Source organism: Gallinula chloropus, assembly GCF_964237585.1.
Source record: "Gallinula chloropus genome assembly, chromosome: 12".
NCBI lineage: Eukaryota > Metazoa > Chordata > Aves > Gruiformes > Rallidae > Gallinula > Gallinula chloropus.
This window is the reverse complement of record NC_140097.1, coordinates 10,631,473-10,652,596: the sequence shown is the minus strand read 5'-3', so window position 1 is coordinate 10,652,596 and position 21,124 is coordinate 10,631,473. Positions and strand designations below refer to the sequence as shown.

Sequence of the window (21,124 nt, the reverse complement as noted above, 5' to 3'; positions counted from 1 at the left end):
ACACTGTTCAAACCATTTAAATATTCTGCTGTCAGCTACAGCTGTAGAGTTTTATGGAGTCGCTGAATAAAGCAAGGGTAAGTGTAGGTTATCTTACGTTCCAGGCGGGACTCCCCAGAGAGAAATGAGATTTGCTGCTTATGAAAGGCTAACACTGCTTAAGTGGGGCATTAATGTTTCCCCTGAGACTTGGATTTCTCTGTTTTTCTATATTAGGAGAAACAAATTTTCCCAGAATTTACAGCTACAAAAGACTTAGCACTGATCTCGCAGACTTTAAATACTCCAGGTCCTTTAGCCTAATACGACATATGGTGACGGTCAACATTCTAAGTTTAAAATGGTAATTTAGGCAGCTAAACCACCAATATATTTCAGTGAGGGTATTGAGATGTACACATGGGCTTTGATTTCTATATCTAAATTCCCCTATAGAGATTAATCAAACTAAATAAAGACACACATTGTTTTAAAGAAAACGATGTATCAATTGAATTATTCTACAGAGATAAGAGCATTCAGATATAGCCATTTGAAAAATCAACATTACTACCCTTCCAGAGCTTATAGTGAGAGTATGGATATCTGCCTAAATCTTCTCAGAGAGATAGAGGATTTTGATTTAAAATCAGAAAGTTTACAAAATCCTTTGTCATCATGGATATTATTAGATTAATTCATAAATCATAACATAATCTTACTTTTATCAAAAAATTGTAAAATCTGAGTAAAAGATGGAATTTGATTCCATAACATATGCATTTGTCCTTAAATGCATATTTTCTTTAATTAAGGAACTTGAGCTCCTTGTTCATGAACTTCAAGTTTTCTACCCTAAGTGAACCTAATAATTACTGAAAACAAAATCCCCTTTTACTCCTTGAACAAAAACACAAACTGCATTGCCAACTATGAATCAAAAAAAACCCTGCAGACCTCACCAAATCTACAAGCAATCCTGCTTTTTCACGTAAAACCACACAAATATTAGGACAGAGAGCAACAGTACAAACGCCTGACACCAGATAAGATTCACAAAGGTGTCAGTCTGTGGCTAGGGCAGACGCTAAACTTTCAGTGGCATTCCTTAATTTCTCTGTGATCCCACTACACTTCCCTCAGAAGCCAGTTTTCCTCTGGCACCCGTATTTAACTGACTACATGACGACAGCTATATTAATGAGCAGTCAGCTACAATTAATATGGTCATTGACGTTTTTGCAAAAAGTACTATCACTTGTCTATTACTCTTCCTTTACATTCAGTAACCTCTTTTCTTTTGCAAACCCTAATGTAACCATGACATATTCTGCATTTTAGAATGCAATGGAGTACCACCTAACACGCTGTCAGTGCTAATAGGGTACTGAGAAACAAGCGACTAAATCTGATATAACTGTTGCTCAGAAAAACTTCATCCCCACGTGCGCGCCTCGAGCACATTTAAGGAGCCTCAGAAAACAAGTTACTGCATTGAAAAATACCAACAATCACCTCTGACATCCCAAAGGATTCATTTTTAACACACGGCAAGTCGTGGCGTTAAACTAAACAGCGTATTCAAAATGGCATCATAACAATTTAAAAGAGTCTTTTGTGGCAAATAAAATAATACTTTGCAAAATTGCAGACTTTTAATCAAAACTCAGCACGTAGGAGCATCCTGATACAGCCCTATTAAGAAAAAAAACCTGAAATATCGTTGCCATTGGCTATGGCTTCTTGAGCTGCCACTGGAGTATTTTGGATAAGAAATGCACCCTAAAAACTCCATAACTCGTGAAGAAAACGTGTCAAACGTACTCATCCACCCTGCGAAAACAACTGTAGCAATTCCAAAAGAGCTTTGGCATACAGCCGAGGGATGAGCCAGGCAATGTGCATTCCCATTCCAGGTGCGTGTCTGGCTTCTGACGCTCGAGTTCGCACTGCGGGCACACGCACACACCCCGGGCACACCGCACACACCCGGGCTGCCACTCGCGGCTTCCGCCGGCCTGCCGAGCCGCCCCCTGCGCCCTCGGCGGTGCTGGGGCGCCACCGCATGGCAGCAGCTCCGCACGGCGGCAGCTCCAGCTCCAGCCCCGCAGCGTGGCCGCGGGCGCCTCCCCTCCCGCCCGCTCCGCTGCCCGTGCCCGAGGAAGGGCAGGGACAAGACCACCGGGCACTGTGAGAAAAGGCCTGAGCCGCGCTGGGGAGGAAAAGGGCAACAGAAAGAAGGAAAGTAAAATCTGAGTCTGCATCCGTGAAGCACAGGGGTACTGCACACTGGGTCGTTTCCTTGGCGAGGCCTCGCAAGCTCTCTCTTTTTATTCCCCAGGAGGAATTTCCAAGGGATTTCTTACTCTCTGATTATCGTGCTTTATTGTTTGCCAAGACTCATTGCCTTCATATGAATGTAACCAAGGGTTCTTTCCAGTCCCTCTATGGCAACAGCCACCCGCAAAAACTTCCAGCCAGCCAGCACAGAGTTAAAAGTGGGGCCACTTCAGCAGCTGTCATAAGCCTCTACAAATACCTTCTAAGTATCTAGGATGTGCTTTCCTCTTCGTCCTTCAATTACTCCCACCAGCTGCCTGTGCCCACACAAACGGCCATCCTAACAGAAAGCCAAGTTTATTCCCCCCCAAAAAAATACCCCAAACCCCCCAAAACCCAACAGAAAAAGGCAGAAGAAACAAGAGAGGAAATCTCCAAGAAAAATATTATTAAACATAAGCCCAATAGGGTAATCAGCACAAAAATGTAGCTAGCTTAATGATTAAATATACTGGCCAGCATACGATAAAAATCTGGTGCAACAGGAAGCACTCTTCCTCAGCGACTCTTTGCTATCCTGCCTGTCTGCTCCGTGTCCCCTAAGACAATTCCTCAAAAAGCAGTACGTCAGCTTCAGAACAAACAGATATGGCCACTGGGGTTAGTAGCTCAGGAGTCTTCTAGCTTTACATCACCACGAGAAAATATAACTGCAATATAAACCAGCGTGGATCTAGCCTGGAATCAATGTAACTCGAATGTATGCTTTAACATGCCCAAATAATTTTAGATAGTATCTTTGGTGAACTAATTCCAGCCCTACACACCTTTTGCCACAAATTCTGTAGAATGTTTTGCCACTAGTTACAATGGTATCAGCATTCGGCCTGCAATATTAATCTAAGGGCCCAAGCCAGCAATCACTTCACTCTCACAAACTCCACTGAAGTCAGCAGAAGACTCCCACTACACACTACTGACAGAACCCAGAGGTAAAAATGTCTCTTCCAAAAAAAATGAAATGAACAGACCATGAATATATCACAATATGTTCTCTGTAGTTGACAGCTTATGGGCTACTGCCCAACAGTTTGATTTCAAAAAGAGAGACTGGTGTGGAAGGTAATGAAGTGCCTTAAAGAGGGATGCTGGGGCGAGGGGTGCCAACAGAAAGCCACGATTTGCCTCATTAAAACATGCTGCCACAACAGAAATAAAGAAAGAGGGTAATGCCCTTTGTCAGTCGAACCTCAAGCTATCCGCTATTCCTTGATTTCATTACCTTCTGTTTATTAAGATATCTATTATGTAATGAATAAATACTAACATTTATGAAGGAAGTAATTTGCTAGAAGAAAAAGGGATGGTACAGCAAACGCGTGTATTGTCAGAGTCCTGTGATGTAGGTAAGGCACTTTCAAACATATATTCCTATGGCTTGCAAATACAGACTGTCAGATGTACCTCTGATGCATGAGGATTTCAAATGCAGTTTTGGAAATCAAGACCAAGGCATGATTTTAGTATTATGAAAACTGGGGACTGGTATAAAAAATGATGCATTTTTATTCAATTTAGAATGGGATATTAAAAAACCCCAACATCACCAACATGCATTTTAATACATACATAGATATGAAAAATTATTCTGAAGGCAGTGGCCAATCATGAGATGAAAACCAATCCCCTGGCATTTATAAAAAGTTTACATTAAAGCACAATTTTCTTTCACCATTTTAACACTGAGGTGAATTAACATAACTAGTCTAATATACGTTTTCAAACAACAAGTTGTAACAAAAGACACTGAATGCTATGACAGCCAAATTTTAGATCTAGTCAGTGTGCTTGTAACTTTGGCTCTTCTAAGCACTTTTTAGGTTATGTCTGTGGTGCAGCTGGATGTCAGTTAAAAGCAAAATTACACGAATAATCAGTTGACATGGATGAACTAGCTGAGTTAACAAAGCAGTAAAGATGCATCAGAAGAGACCTGGAGGTGTATTAAAAATCTTTGTATATAATCTAGGTGCCCTAACAAGGTTTTATACAGTCCCTACTGCTGCCTCTTCCCTGCTATGGCCACCAAATAAAGCTCAGCAGGCAATCTCAGAAAAAGGAAGAACACGGAAGACCGGATAAACAGTAAGTCAGAAAAACAGAGAGAGAACATGACAACAAAATACATAACTCAAAGGGAAGAGTAGGAAAACATTACAGCAAGACTGAAAATACTGTTTGTTTATTGTGATGGGAATATTCAGTGAGATAATCAGAAATTACTGCAAAAGTAGGAGTTGGGAAAGAAGAAATAGATCAGGAGCTTCTGCTTTCCATATTTATATCAGAAGAACTACTTCTAATTAAATATGAAAATCAAATTTAAAATAAAAACTGTGCATAAAATATGACAATATGAAAAGTCAGTACTATGAGAAATCAGGTAGACTGACAGAAATGAGTGTGTTAGCATGAACAACAGAGGTATGCACTCTAATAAGTCCTTGCGTTAAAACATCAGAAACAGATGTTTGAGCAAAAGCTTATTGGAAACTCTTAAAAGTTATCCTGACTGCTATGAGATTTTCCACATCCATTCAGCTCCTGCATCCTCCTCAGGAACAACCTCACAATGGACAGTGTTGGAAATGGGATCCTGGACTAGATGGGTCCAGGTGTAGTGAATCAATCTCATACAGCCTAAAATTACATTCTTCTCAAGTATGAGAAGTTCTTGCAGAGCTAACACACTTTTTGACTGGGGTATGTTTAGGTATTGTTTTAAAGAGTTTTCTAATTTCCTTAAAGAGTAAACTGCATGTACTGAGGTTGGAAGTTTTTTACTACCTAGTATTTTTATATTTGGGTAGCAGAGGTTCTAATTCCCATAAAATAAGAAGATACAAATTCATCATTATGAGGAATAGTCTGTGGGGAGTGCAGAGATTAAAATAGCAGTTGCTGGAGTATATCGACTTAACTGACTGGGGTCTGAGCTGGTTATATCTGGATATCTAGCTTTAGTGCCTCACCACTGGAACTGTAAAAACGCCAAAGGGATAATTTGCAAGACCAGTTTCTGAGAATTGAACTGCTCATTGGTCAGTAATTGGCCAGATTCTCTACAGGCATTATCTTCCTTTCTACAGTTGTGAAAAATTCTACCATCCAGAATCATAAGGTGTATTCTTAGAAGAAAAAATACAATTAAACCATTTATTTTAAAATTCCTTCCAAGATACTCTAATGTCTGCTTTGCCATTATATTTTTCTGGCCGTTTTATAGTGAAGTTACTGAGAAAATGTTTTTCCATTCACCCATGGAATTTCCCCTGTTGAACTTTTCATAAGCTCTACTCCAGTTAAAAAATAAATGGGGAAACAATAAGTGCAAATTAAGTGTGTAATTCCTAGCCCAAATCTTAGAATGACACACTCTTGTGTTGAATGAAAACATCAGATATGCTAATGACTAAATAAATCACGCTTTCCAATAATTTTATTTTTATATGAAATTTTCCATCCAATTAATATTTCTGCTTTCTACTAAAATATTGTTGAAATCAGACATTACTTGAAGTGCCTGAGTGAAGAATACATATGGTATGCATGTGTATGCAGCAGCAGAATTATTAATACTGGTGCTTTGCTCAGAGCTGATAGTGATGGAACACTTGCAAGTGCTGTTCCTAAACAATGATGCAATCAAGAATGTACCAGCTCTCTAGGGTGTTAAGTTGATAAACATTTGCATAACAGGCACTTCTATTTTTCTTGCTGTGATTAATGCAAACAAGATGATAAGGGAAACTAAAATTTGCAACTATTTCTCTTTTAGTACAAAAATCCCTTGTGCCCCCATTTTGCTTAAGAATATGCTTTATTGAAATTTCTGCACATATATTAAATTAACTTTAACACTTTAATATGACAAATAGGGGTTATTACATAGCAATAGAGCATTCCAGCATTCCGTTTCAATGTAAAATGAACATAATTACAGCAATTTTTGGCTTTGCCAGTTTGCAGTCATGGAGGCCTGCATCTTTTGCAAAAAAAACTTGTATATTTATTTTCCTTGATATGTTTTTTCCAGGCTAACCTTTGTTTCCACAGGTGAATTTACAAAGGAATAGAATGTGCTATAAAGCAATGTAGAGTAACTCATCTGTTGTATTTTTTTTAACTAATATTACATTACCAACACTAAAAGAAAACCAAATGCAACATGTACACCTAAGTAAAATAGATCAGCAAAAGGTATTCTTACCAAAGGCCTAAGTTCTGGGTGAGTCAAAATATATCCATTGTTTGTAATTGCAAAAGCATATCCATGAATACCTAACTGTAAGAGTAAATGAGAAAAAGACATTAATTAGCATGGTCTCCAGTAAATCTTAACAACAACAAAAAAATCAGGTGAGAATTTAGATACCCAGGGCTTCAAGCTGGCATTCATAACCCTTATCCACACAGTACTTCATTGCAACATATGCAAAGCCCTGATCCTTGACCTTTTGTGAAAATGAGGACCTGCCTTTGATGAATTCAGCATATAGCACAATTTTTAAATGTCACATGCACTTTTTCTATCTGGGGCACTTTTTTTCTATGAGCTTTAGGTGAACTAGATACACGTTAGAGATACCACAGCACGTACCATACACCATAGCACGTCCCAAAGGAAAGGAATACTGGAATTTAGTAAATTCACATGTTCCCAGGAGTGGATAGCTTTGGTTTGCTTCACGCTTCTTCAAGAGATATGGTAAAAGAATCATTCAAATCAGTGGTACAGAATGTATGGTTCTAGTGAGCAAGCAGTGGCCTGTCATACATGATATTTACATCTTGCAGTCTTTCTTAATGGCGTTTTTACCTCCCTGTAAAACAATTCATCTGGAGCCACAGAAGGCGGCGTATTTCTACTAGAGAAGCTCCTGTAAATTTGCAGATTTGTATTGGAACTATGGGAGATATTTGAGAGTAATTAAATGCTTTACAAGGCCTAACAGTATGTTATCAAATTTAGCACTGTACTTATCTAAATTACAATACTACTCTTTTAACAACATGCTTGTTACACAGCTGATTGCACCCCCTGAATGCAACACATGCACCTTCAAATCATTCATGTGGCCATTCATGAATATTCCGTCTTAGCACAAACTTGCTGCTAATATAGAATCTTTCTGCAGCCTCAGGATGTAACTGTTACCATGCAAAGAGAACACCTCACTACGTTTCCTCACCCATTTTTCTTCAATTCTGATGTAATAGAACGCCTGCTGTCTCTTCATTTAAGCATATTGATGCGCTGAGATATTAAAACCCAAAGAAACAATGCCAAAACTCCAGAACTTTACATTTTTCCCTACTAACAACTTTTTAATTTTACTTTAGTACATTCTTAAATACTTAACTGAAGTGGGTATTAAGGAATTTGCATGGCATAACTCAACGCAAGCAAGCTTGACAAGTCAGAATCATTTTTGAGAGGTAAGCTGGACAGCAAGTCTGTTTGCTTCTGTAACTTTCTGGAAATATAAACCAGAGTATGATATGGCAAGGTCATAGAGGAAACATACCAGGTAGATTTATACCATCTCTCTGTGAATGATTGTATATGGTCAACTGTATCTGCCATATAGAAGATTGTTTCATAAATTAGCGGTTTTCCTAAAGCAATAAACTTCAGTGAAAGTAACAGAAGGTGATACGTTCTTGGCATCTGTTCATAAATGAGGGATAACCAAAATAATAACAGTGGACATATTTTACCTATTATAGCATGACAAGTGAACTAGCTGTTGGTTAAATATCAGATCTCAAGTATAATTGTCTGTGTTCGTAACTGCAGAATGACATCCAAGCAATGGAAGTCAGGTAAGGAAACAAATGTGGGTGGTAAACTTTACAGGAAAAAAATATTTGCCTATTTGAAGCAAACTACCCAGACTCCAGGGGCAGTATTTTATTGTGTGTTGTGTGATATGCGAAACTCCACACTCTGTGCACTTAAAATGCTTTGGTTTGAGAGATACTACCACTTAGAGCAGCACTGCCATTTTAAACCTTGAACTCAGTCTCTCAATGACAGATTCAGAAATGAAAAAACTTTTTCTAACTGCTGTAAAACGCCACATGAAAATGAAGTATTGCTAAATCCAACCCTACCTTATGCAGGAGACACTGTCACTCACATCTGGGGAAGTTTAGTCTAGATAATGACTGCTGAAAATAGCTTATTATTATTCATCTTCCTCGGCATAAAATCCACCTCACTGAAGCTGAGAGAATTCCAGGTCAGCAGAATTCTATTTCCAACCAATCATTTTATATCCCTGTGTGAATTTTATTTCACATGCTGCCTCTACAGGAATGGATCCCAAGGGTGGTTATGCTCTTGCAATTGCACGGTCTTTTTACTGTTCAGAAATGTTTATGGTATGTGAGACTGGAAGTTATAACTCAAATGATTTCCCTAACCTAACTGTATTGCATGATATTGTCGTCTCCTGTAATAATCCTCTCATGCATTACATCCTGCAATATAAAATGTACCTTCAAATAAAAAGTCTAATATTCAGAAAGAGGATCATGTATTACTTCCACAGCAAACTAAGTCATAAAAAATATAATATCATATGACAAAACCAGAAATTTTAATTTTCATGCCTATCTTCTCCCTTTCTGAATCACTCTGTGCTACAATACCTGTTATTCAGGCCCCACACTCTCTCTAGGTTCTTGTATTCAGACCACTTGCATCCAAATCTTACAGATGACTTCTGAATGACATCGTTGTGAGAGGCCTTTTCTATCCAGCCATGCGCAGCCAGGCTTTAAATCCTGCAATTACTATAACATTGTTCTTCCTTCTCATGACAAATGAAACTTGCTCTACCCCTAGCTCCTTAGAAAGCTGCTTCGAAGATCATTTCCATTGCTTCAAATTTTGCTCCTTTCTCTTCTCCTCATTCTGTACTTCTGAATACACAAAAGTATAATGTAAGTTGTGGTTAGCTAACCTTGGTGGTTACTGGGCTGGCACTGTTCTGACAATGTCTGACAAAGTCTGTTACTATCCGGGCCAGCAACATCTCTTTGCTATGTTCTGAGCATGAAGTCATCTGCTGCCTCTTCCCATAGCCTGCTGACTTTTTTTCCAGCTGGGACAGCCTCTCTGCTCTGTGTTTGCATCACAGTTAGCCTAGCAGGATCCAGGTCCCGAGAAATTACTCTGCTACACCTTAAAAATTTAATTATCAAATTCTCATTTAATTTAAACTTTCCAGTTACTGCATATTGATCTACAAAATCATTTGACAGTTGCTGAAGTATCCAAATTAGAATTAAAATCAACAGGAGAATTTTTTTTCCCTCCTAATTAGATTTATCTGCAAAAACACAGGAATATTCCAAGGCACTCACAAGTCAGCTTATTCCCCCACCCTCTTTGAAATCTGTAAATGAGAGCATGGTAGCCAGTTAAGGGGAAGGTATGACATACAAATTTATACTCAGTACAGGTATATGTCAAAACATAATTATTCCAATCCTGTTTAATGAAGACTATCTATGGTATTGTGTTATGTGCTTATCTGTCATAGTAAAACATTCTGCTAGGAATTTACTGGAAAATATTAACTTAATTTTCATTTGTCAATAAACCAGCATGATAATAGAACATTTCAGACAGAGAAGTAGCAAAATACTAATGTATTGCATCAAATTAAAAAAGTAATTATATCTTTGCATTTGCCTGAAGCCTAATTTTACTGAGTTATAAACATTTCACAATAGATGAAGTGCATCAAGTTTTGAAAACTTTTATGATAATTATTACAAATTCTATAGTAGAGATGTCTGACTTCAAAAAAACTAAATAGAGAGAAATATCCAGCAAATACCGGGCAGGTGAGAAGGAACCACTTGAGTTCAAGTTCCTGAAATATGACACTTGCTTTAATTCAAGGAGATGAATAGTCTGGGGGACAGAATTGGGAGGTGAATTGCCACACAGAGACAGGAAGCCTAAGGCCATGTTAAGGACAGATTTTTGTACAGTTTTCATACAGAGTTACGCGAATTTTCAGAATAAATTTTGTGTGGTGTTCTGGTTATATTGCATGGTTGAATCACTTAATTGATTTTATTGTGGACAATATTTTGTATTACTTTCTAGAGCACACTGTGAACTGCAAAACACTGATTCTAATTCTACCCCCACACTAATTCTGCTATTAAAACTGCACTTGATCTCAGGCTAATGACATTTAGCCATCAGACACTACAGAGCTAAAATTTGTGAGGAAAATGAGCTGGAGTAATGGAGCTACATCAGTATAAACAACATTAACATGCTAAATAGAATGTTATATTACAGATATTACCCTAAACATAAAGGATATTATCATTTGTGTATTACCTTGTATTTTGGAATAGTTTTTAAGAGCTCTTTAACTGGAACATCCGTACCAACGACTCCCAGAAGAATCCCTTTAGATCTCTGAAAAGAACAATAAAAGATGCACTCAGAACCAGAATAATGATGAACATTTTCACTCTGCAGAAATGATTAGGTAACAGACAAATTCTTTATAAAGTGGTGAAAGCGGATGCTGGTGCAACTCATCTGATCAAATAATAATAAATATATAATATTGCTGTTTTCTACTTTATCGGCAACTCACATAGAAAAGGCATGCAAACTTTTGATAGCTATCGAGTCCCTCAACAGAAAACTTCCTCATGATAAATAACTTTTGAATTTAAAGCTACTGTTAAAAATCTTATTCCTTTGTTTCCAAATTTCATTCGATAAACAAAAGAGAAAGAGTACATAAAATTTTCTCTAATAACCTGTTAAATTAATAAACTTAAGTAGACATACACATATGTCTAATTAAATCCTGAATCTATGAAACAAAAGCCCATCAGTGCAAAGAAGAAAAGGATATAGATTATTTGCTGTGAAAAGGTAATTTAGAAGTAAGACAACGCTAGGGTCTATCATCATTCATTATTTTACTGTTTTCTAGAGTTTTGGGGATTATTTGCCCATCTTTTTATGCTAACCAAGGGATATTACCTGAAGACAAAATAATAAAATGAAAAATTTTTAAAGTAGGCTAAAATCTTACTAAGTCCCCAAAAGCACCCTCACTGCAGTCACCCCATTAAGACATGACAGAAATAATCCAAATACTCACAGTCTCATTTTGCTTACTAAATACAGGCATGGCAACAGTTGTCATCAACACCAATCCCTGATCATCAGCAAGCTATATTTGAAAAAGAAATATTATCTCTAAGAACTAAGGAACAATTACAAATATGTGATGGCACTTTTTAATTACATACTCTTCATTCTAAACGAGGTAAGGCAATGTAAACACGTGACACTTATGTAGTTAAGAGTTGCAGTTGGTGCAGCCCAACCCCAGCCTCATCTCAACTATACCAGCTCTACCCAGCCCACCATCTGCATTGGCAGGAAAGACACCTCATCTGCATTCCTATTGCAGTCTCCCATGAGAGATACAAGGGGCTGAAATGTGGATTCTGGAAGCAGCATGTGCAGTAGCAAAGCAGCTGGAGCTCTGTTCTACATCTTTCCCAGTGCTGCCTTTGCCAACATTGCCTCAGGCTTTTTTCTCCCAGCAAGGAACAAGAGGTCACAAGTTGCATGCACTTTGTTCTGGTCCAGACAGATCTCATCAGCTAACACAGCGGCAAAAAGGATGGCAGCCAGCTAGGATCCCAGGAGCATCTTTGCTCCATCCGGTTTCAGTTTGCTGGACAAAGAGGTGGCATAAAGCATTAGCTGATTCTGTACATCAGGTTTCAACATATTTCTTCAATTTAGGGAGAAAACAGATCTTCTGACCTTGGATCCATTCAAGAAAAACACGTAGAATGCTAGTTATTTGCCACAGGAGAGTGACATTGCTCAGACTATCTCTCTTCACTACATTTTTGCCTTGAGGAAAAGGTGAACCGTGATGCTCAAGACAAACACTGCTCTGTGTGCCTGTAGATCTTCTCCATCTACATACAAAAGACAACTCAGGCAGGAAGTTGGTAATTGATGTTAAACTCTTTCTGCCCCTAAAATTTTGGAAGATGTTTAAAGTTGAAGAGGTTTGTCCAACATTTAAAAGCATGACATATCCAGTTATAATCACAATTGGAGATTTTGTAGAATGCAATTAGTCTGCTTTGTTCCATCTGTGTTTAGCCACATAGACAAGGCAATAGAGACAATTGTCCTGAGAAATACTGTAGGAGACAGTCATGCCCAATTGCAAATGTAATATTCTCCTACTACCCCTACCTCAGTGTCGCGTTTTCTGTACTCAGGCAGTATTTATAAAACATTTTAAGAACTGATGCAATTTTGATTTTTTGTTAACAAAGCTTTTGCTATTAATGAAGCACCTGCTGTCAACTCCCCAGATTATCAGAACACAAATCATGAATCATGACCAAGACATTTTATGAAGCTTGTGTCATATTAACAAATCACACAAAATCTAGAATGCTACATGTCTAACAGCTCCCAATCTGCTTCAGGAGGGTTTTAAGTTTCCCAAGGAAGTATATTTCTTGACCTATGGCACTACCTCATGGCGATAAAGAATGTTTGCAGACATCAGATAGGAACATAAATGGGCTTTAGGATCAAAAGGCTGTAATCTGATAAGGAATCAACAGGGACATAAGGTAGAACCAATTTATGATCATGTTTTCATTTTCCTTTTGTCCTGGTTTCAGCTGGGATAGAGTTAATTTTCTTCCTAGTAGTGAGTATAGTGCTGGGTTTTGGATTTAAGATGAAAATAATGTGGATAACGCATAGATATTTTGTTTGTTGCTAGGCAATGTTTACACCAAGTCAAGGACTTCCTAGCCTCTCACATTTCCCTGCCAGCTTGGAGGCTGGGAATGCACAAGAAGCTGGGAGGGGACACAGCCAGGACAGCAGACCCAAACTGGCCAAAGGGATAATCCATACCATAGGATGTCATGCTCAGTATATAACTTGGGGGAAGCTGCCCTGTTGCTGGGATCTCAGCTCAGGAACAATCTGGGAATCTGTGGTCTGCAGGTGGTAGCAATGGTGCTGTGTTTCGCTTCTTTTGTACATTCCATTATTGTCATCATCATTACTATTTTTGTTGTTGTTCATTTTTTGTCATAGTAAACTGTCTTTATCTCAACCCACGAGTTTTACCTTTTTTTAACTGCTCTTCCTACTGGGAGAGGGGCACAGTGAGGAAACTGCTGTGCAGTTTCCAGCCCCGATATAATCCTTGATCTAACAAGCAATAGGAAGTTATTAAACAGAACAAAACATCCAACAAAAAACCCAAAGCCAACAACTCAGCAAAACACTGGGAGTTCAGAGGTTGCACTTGAAAGTCAAAGGCAGCTGTTCTAGCATAAGAATTTACTCTCCTTGGCCAGAGTAGTACAGTCAAGCACACTGACATGATTTGTATGGAGAGGAGCCTTCTGCGGTATGACAGTCAATAGTCCCAAACACATGTACACCAGGAAGTGAAAAAGCAATCTGCTGATTATGGGGTGACATATTGGAGCAATTAGAAATTTTATATGATTGCCCAGGGTTGTTGTTCTCTGACATTATGTATTTGTCAAGTATCAGCACAGTATTAGTTTATAGTCAACTCACTTTCAAGAGATTACTAGAAACAATTTATTGGAGAGGGTTTTTGAGAGGGGACTGACAAGGGACTGTCAGTAAATTTTTAGGGTGTTAGAAATTCTTTAAATGGAGAAATAAAACAGTCCGGAGTTCCAAGGAAATTCCAAGATAATAGGTTATTAACTCTCAAAGTTTGCTACGGAAGCATGCAGAGAATACTTGCCCTCTAATTATGGAATCTTCAAGTATTGGCTGCTGCAATAATTCTACAAAATCACAATCTTACAGTTCAGCCTATTTAGTTTTTTGGTTGCTTTGCAGATGAACAGGTGGTCAACCAATTCCATGATAGGTGACTCATATTTGTGGTGTTTCCCCAAGTCACCAACTCAAGCTCCAGTAATTACTTCACAAAAATTGTTATATTGTGAGGCGCTACCTGCTGGGGAGGAGCACAGCATTATTCCCTGGGCAATGACATTTTGGCAGAAATACTTTGAAATAGTAGAATGTTAGCCACTGGGTATTTCTGCTAAGACCAATAATGCTAAAGTCCATTAATAAATTGCAAAAGAAGCCATGATCTAGGTATTTTGCATTGTTGCTTTGCAAGTCTGATAATTTCTTATATATAACTGAACTCTGTAACAGCTCATGCAAGTGTTTGAAAAACTCAGTGATTCTGAGTAAAAACCCTAACAGTAATATGCTTTCTAATCACTGATAAAACTTCAGTTTATATTAGTTGAATTTAGAACAAACATTTAACACTAATAGGACTTGCTAGGGTTGATTTCTTAATCAGCAAATACTTTTAATTAGAAGTGAACGCTTAATAAAAATGTTAAATAACACAAACTCAGGATAAAAAAAAACATTGCATAATAATGAAGTCTCTGATTAATCCTAGTAAATGTAACAGTTTAGGTTTTTTTGTAATTAGTAATAAACTCTTTGGTTACTAAGTTATTATTTGCTTTTTTCCAAAAAGAAAACACAGACAATCCTTATGAGTCCCGAACTCATCCACTGGACATCACAAAGTCATAGGCTCAGGGAAGAATTATGTAGGTATGTAAAAAAGAAAATACTGTAGTCAAACATCTCTTACAGAAAACACCTTGAAAAATGATTATTATTTTTTAAATAAACACAAAATCTATGTTTCTAAGCAGGTAACAGCTTGGTTACACACAGAAACGGGGTTTTTTTTAGTCTTATTAGCAAATACAGAGAATGATACTAGTATAACACAATAACGTCACCAATGGATGGTCACTAGTTACATACAGTGAAGGGTCCTTGGAAATGGCTGAAATGTGAAGCACCGTGAATTTAAACTCAATCTTTAAATAGGCTGTACCTTATCCAGTTTTATCCTACCGGTCTCTTAGGAGTCACAAATATAAGCAATTTTTACAAAGATATACCATAGGTGGCATAATAATTCCCCACAGCCTGATGATTCAAAACTGTTTAAAGCTACATGCTAAGCTTACTTAGTTCATCCTTAGTAACCTGCACATATTCTGGATCTTGGCAGGATTTGTGGGACATAAAGAGTAAGATTTTACAAAAAAATATTAATGCAATATTATGTTTATTATGTATATAGTTTCTGCTGAAAAAAAATGTTGCTGGCAGACCAATTGTGTTCACAAATAAGGAATGATTTAGACAAAAGTTCACCCAGTGTTGGAAACTCATCTAAATACATATTTAGAGCCAGTAATAACTTTCAATTCCTCAAACACACTGTCTTGAATTCTTGCTCTGTTCTCAAAGAAAACCCTCTATTTCTTTTCTTCTCCTCTACTATTATAGTATTTTTTCCAATGTGCAATAACATCTCTTTACGCATCAGTCTAAGTATAAACAAATCAATCTCCTTTCTATCTCTTCAATCTTTGTAACCCCAATAAGCATCTAAGCTTATTCCTTACCTGCGGCACTCTATTAGTTAACACACATAGGCTCTGACTGACTTTAAAGTCCTCTCTCTTACCTATTTAGCCACATATCAATTACTGCATTTTTATTTCCTTCAATAAGGATATTTATTGACATTTCCTTACATAATATCAAGAAAAAGGCAAGGAAAGCTACTGCATCCCTTGCCCCCCAGGAAAATAAAAATTCCACTGGCAAGCTCCAACACTTGAGGCTACCAACAGATGAGAACTAAGGAAAAGGTATGTGCTTTGAAGTGCCTTTTAAAGTAGTTTATTGCTCAGTATTTTTTGCTATAAAGTTAATATAAGCAGCAGCATTCAAATGCATCAAAACACTTCCCAGATTCAGTACAACATCCTGCAGGGTATAATATGGAACCAAATCAAAATTGGTGCAGCAGCAAAAAAATTGTCTCAAATAATGGTTTCATTGGAAATTGCTGCCATATCCTAGGCGTGAAGTTTTCAAAGATGCTTGGGGAAATTTATTTTCCTAATTTCATTAGGCCTCTGAAAATTCTAGACAGCTATTAAATTTTCTTGCCTTTTCAGGAATTTTGCTAAATATAATCAATAAAGTAATTACTGAAAAATATTTTAAAGAGCTTTAGATCAATGATGGTATCTGTGCACTAACACAGAACTTTGTTCTACCAAAACCTATCTGTGCAGACAAGTTTGTTAAGGTCCCTTTTGATTGTTGAAGAAACTAGTTCCTTGTTTCACAAGTGGATGCAAGTTCCAGTTTCTTCAAATTCTTAGTTTTGGATTACTGGTAATGGAAAGAAACTAGCACAAAAGGTAAGAATGTAAGAGCAATGCTTAAGGTATTGTCAGATGCTTCAGTAGTGCAAAATAAAATTTGTCAAAAATAAAATGAGAAAATAAATGTAAAGAACAAAAAAGTTTGGAAAGAGAAATAAAAATGGTAAAACATACGATAAATTATTCATGGCTTTTAAATAAGATATTACAGGTCTTAAAGTCTTTTTTTTAGAGAGAAATGTCTTGGAAAAGGCAAATGGGGCCAAGCCTGTATTATTTATTTGTAGTTACAGAATAAATATTTATTTTATATTTCCAAATAGTTTCCTATATTCATTTAGATCCCTGTGTACAAATCAATAACCATTTTAAATGTCTGAAATCAGCAAGCATCCAGTCTTGCAGAGTAAGTCATCCTCATGTTAACAATCCAGATCTGTGATTATATGCAGTATGGCACAAAGTTCCTGTCCTTTCAGATTTCCCTTACTCGGTTAGATATTTATTCCCCAGAGAACAGCAAGAAGTTCATGCTTCTTCCACAAGTGAAATGAGCATGTTTATGTTAGCCTTATGCATTTCAAAACAAAGCCCTTATCACAGAACTTCTGCAAAGAAACTGTTTATCCACCCAAGTATTAAAATGTTTCATTTTGCAAGCATGGGGTGTAATGTGGGGAGGTGGTCACTGTTTAGAAAAAAACCCAAAAAAGAGGATAAAAAGGAAGTGACCAAAAGTTTACTTCTGTTTCTTCTGCTCTGCTGAAATGAAATTGTTCTCCAACTGATTAATTCTGATTAAGGTTTGCAGTTGAGTGCTGTAATCAGCATCTCCCTTAACAAATCAGGAAGATACCTTCATGAAAAGAAACACAGGTTGTCTACTCCAGTTCATACAAGTAGCTATCATCCTTCATAAACACAATCAGTCTGTGCTTCCTCTCTAATCCAGTTCCCTCAGCCTCCGTAGTCTTCACTGCTATACTTGTCAGACAAATCTATTGATCAGTAGTGGTCTGCCTATCTCCTCTGACAGGATAGGGAAACGCCAGTGATTTGACAGTGCTTGACTGGATAATGAACCTATACAAATATCAAATTGGTGAAAATACTAATAATTCATGGGAAATCATTCACTCAGATGTGTTTGATTCATGCGTACAGGTATATATGCTTATGGGAGACTACTGAACTGCACTGCCCCTCAGATGTTTCTTATTCCTGCAAGTCTGGAGAGATATCCTCACATAAACACAAGTAGTTTAACTGTTTTTATTCCTATCACTTTCTAAAACATGAGATTACAATTGTAGACTAAAAATACATGTAAATTTAATCCTCGAGTTCAGTGCATTTGAAATTTGGATGAATTATGCTATGGAATGTTTGTTTATCAACATGTTCATCAGACAGTGTTGCAAAAAAGTAAGTTCTTCTTATTTCTCCATCATGCACCAGTATGTTTTGTCTCAGAATTTCTAGGCTACCTTGGATGACATTGGCATGAAAAACTAAACTAGATCCCCAAAGAAAAACAGTTTTCAACTAGATGCCTGGACCCTGTAAGTTCTCAACTACAGTCTCAAGTAGTGAATGAGAGGCAGCATTAGTGGTTTGCCTCTAAGTTGTTCTATTGGAAAGATTGAATGGAAACAGTTTCAGGCAGAATCTATACCAGGGCCATAGACACTCAGGTTGATAAAATGCTTAGCAAACAATAAAAAAAATAATCTCAAGAAAGAGGAAAAATGCCTTCCCAGGCTAAATGACTCTTGGTTGTTTAAAGAACCAGAACTTACTCTCTGAGAAAGTCACAGATCTGTAAAGATTAGCCGTGATTTTATAATCGGCGAAAAATGCCTTTTAGAATGAGATTTAAGTGCTCCATAGTGCTGTATCTGTCCAGTCTTCATTCCCCAATTTAAACAATGTCTAACAAAACAAAATAGGAAGGTTTTTTACAGTAGCTTTTTTGCTACTTGACTTACTCCTCATATTTTCATCTCCTACCAATTCCGATTCATGGAAACTATTAACTAACCACAACAATGCCTAAATTTGCTTGTAAGTCAATCTGTAGCCCAATAATGCTCCTTTGAATTCCAATGTCTCTGGATCTACGGTGTTCCTAGTTGATTTTTCACCATTCTACAACAGGAGTTTTGATTTCCACAATATTTAATTAAATTACTAAACAAGCTGAAATGCAGAAAAGGTCCATAAGCTGTTACATCAAGAGGACAGCACGTAAAACTGGAGTTAACATTCTGAATCAAAAAATGAAGCAAGGTTAGGAGATACAGTGGGACTGAACAGAGGCACTTGAGTAACTGTTTGAGGAGGGCTGTGCAGCTATGCTGACATAGGAACCCTTGGTCTGTAGAACTGGAAGGAAATAGGACTTAAGGGACTTGAGTGAGGAAATAGGTCAAAGCGAAGGTCTGCTCGCATAGCCTATACAGCTTGGGAAAACACAAGTGAAAAGTAGGGGAAAAACATTGCTGTATTCCATGTGACTGAAAGTGAGGTGAAGCTGTGGGGCATGGGAACACTGCAAACCCTCCGACAAGGCACTGGCGTTGAAAATGGTTGCCACAATGCTGCTGCCAAAACTTTACTCACAGCAGACAGCAGTTCCAGAGGGATGTATTTAAAGAATGAGGTTCATGCTGAAGCTTTTGGTTTTTTCTTCACTACCTTGTGCATAACTTTGCCAGCTTCCCAACCTGCCCCCACTTCTTCCTTTCCCCACTCCACGCAGGCTTGCTTCCCAAGGTCCTGCCTTCTCCTGTGACTACTCTGCTTTTTTGTGCTGAGCAGAGCCATGAGGCAGGCTGGAAGCATCATGGAATTGGAATGTGACAATTTAATTGTGTTTTACATAGACTACAAGAAGGAGGAATAGTTATTTTGGCTTAGATTCAAGTTACGGCGTGTGACAATAGAGGAGCCCGTGTGAGTGTGTTAAGTTAGAGACAAATTTCACATGGAAACGAAAAACCAAAAAGCCCTCATATCTTTAGAATCATTAGAGTTTGCAAATTGCTGACTCAAAAAATGTCATTAAAAGCCAGCTTGTTTGTTGAGGAATGTTAAAGAGAAAATCAGAAACCAAATTTAAGATCACAATTTAAGATGTAAGCAAAAATTTTAATGCAGTTTTCTGAACGGATCACTCAACTTTAGATAAATTATGGAACTGAAAGACAATAGCTTTTGTCAGCAGGAAACAGATCCAATGGAATGCTAAATCAGGGTCAAAATGTTTACTTCATTATTATTTTGTACTTCATTAGATTCAATTTAACTCATATAATTTTATTAAAATGCTAAAATCACTAGTCATGCACTTCGATGAAATAGCAGCTTTGCAAATTTTCTATTTTCTATTCCCAGTGACAGCTAATTCAACACTTCAAAGTATAAGGTAAATGATGCAGGGAATGATAAATGATGCTCTCAAATGGCTGAAAGATGATAGCATCAAGATAAAAGGAGGGCAAAGCACTACTTACAGAAGTTAAGGGATAACACAGAGAGAGAGAAGAAAACTGTCAGGAATTTTTGGCAAACATCAACAAAACATTTCTATATGGAGGAAATATGGTTCCCTTCATGAAAGAATCATTAAAAAATGCTTTCCTAAATGTTCCTAAACACAACTATCTGCTTCCAATTCGTGTGCCTAATTTATTCATTTCTACCTCTTCAGACAAGCTAAGTAGAACAAAACATCACAGCAGGAATAGGACAACAGATTTTTGAATCCTGCTGTGTTTGCTCAAGAAATCGAGTAAAGCTTTCCTAGTAGGAAACAAAACACCTTTCTGAGCTATTTAGGAAGAATAGCTTTTGCTCATGATGAGTACAAAAGCTGCTCTTTAAAAGCGCTTTAAAGATAAAGCTCATTTTGGAAACCAAGCTAGAAAAGTATGAAAATTGCTAAATTTGAGTTATTAGCTTGTTTTATTACTATTTTCACAGCCCTGTGGGATGGTTACCTAAAAAGCAACACAGAGAACATATAAAATTCATTTATTCCATTTGTCTGCACATTGGCTCTTTCTTTGAGATACATCAGCTCTTCCTAGACATATTTTCTCTGAAAGCTACATAACCATATTAAATCAGCATCTCTATCACCTGAAATTATCGTGGGTTTTGTTTGGGGGTATTTTTTTGTTTTAAGTATAGGGAATATCACAAAGGTCTTTTCAAGACAAGTATCATGGGTCAACAGACAGCCACCTTAAACCCCTCATACTTCGTTTCACCTGCACTCCAACTCTGAATTTGCAACAATTTGATTTACAGCAGATAGCATACCAGTAACAGGTTTTAATTGCTATTTAACTGCCATAGTAGTAGAGTGCCTACAGGTTCTTCAGAATCAATAGGTAATCACCACAGAACGTTGACTAAACACTGAGAAGACTGTAGCCACAAAGCATTTCACATAAAAGACATAACACAT

The 21,124-nt window shown here is 37.3% G+C and overlaps 1 protein-coding gene across 1 annotated transcript in view; it reads right to left on the bottom strand.

The window, feature by feature from the left end:
• Positions 1–21,124, bottom strand: part of CACNA2D3 (calcium voltage-gated channel auxiliary subunit alpha2delta 3) — a gene marked incomplete at both ends in the record, with an annotated part of 428,879 nt that overhangs the window by 104,296 nt on the left and 303,459 nt on the right. The window contains 3 exons of the mRNA XM_084269585.1: positions 6,530–6,604; positions 10,691–10,771; positions 11,475–11,546. Of these exons, the coding sequence (XP_084125711.1) occupies positions 6,530–6,604; positions 10,691–10,771; positions 11,475–11,546 (228 nt within the window). The remainder of the gene's footprint in view (positions 1–6,529; positions 6,605–10,690; positions 10,772–11,474; positions 11,547–21,124) is intronic.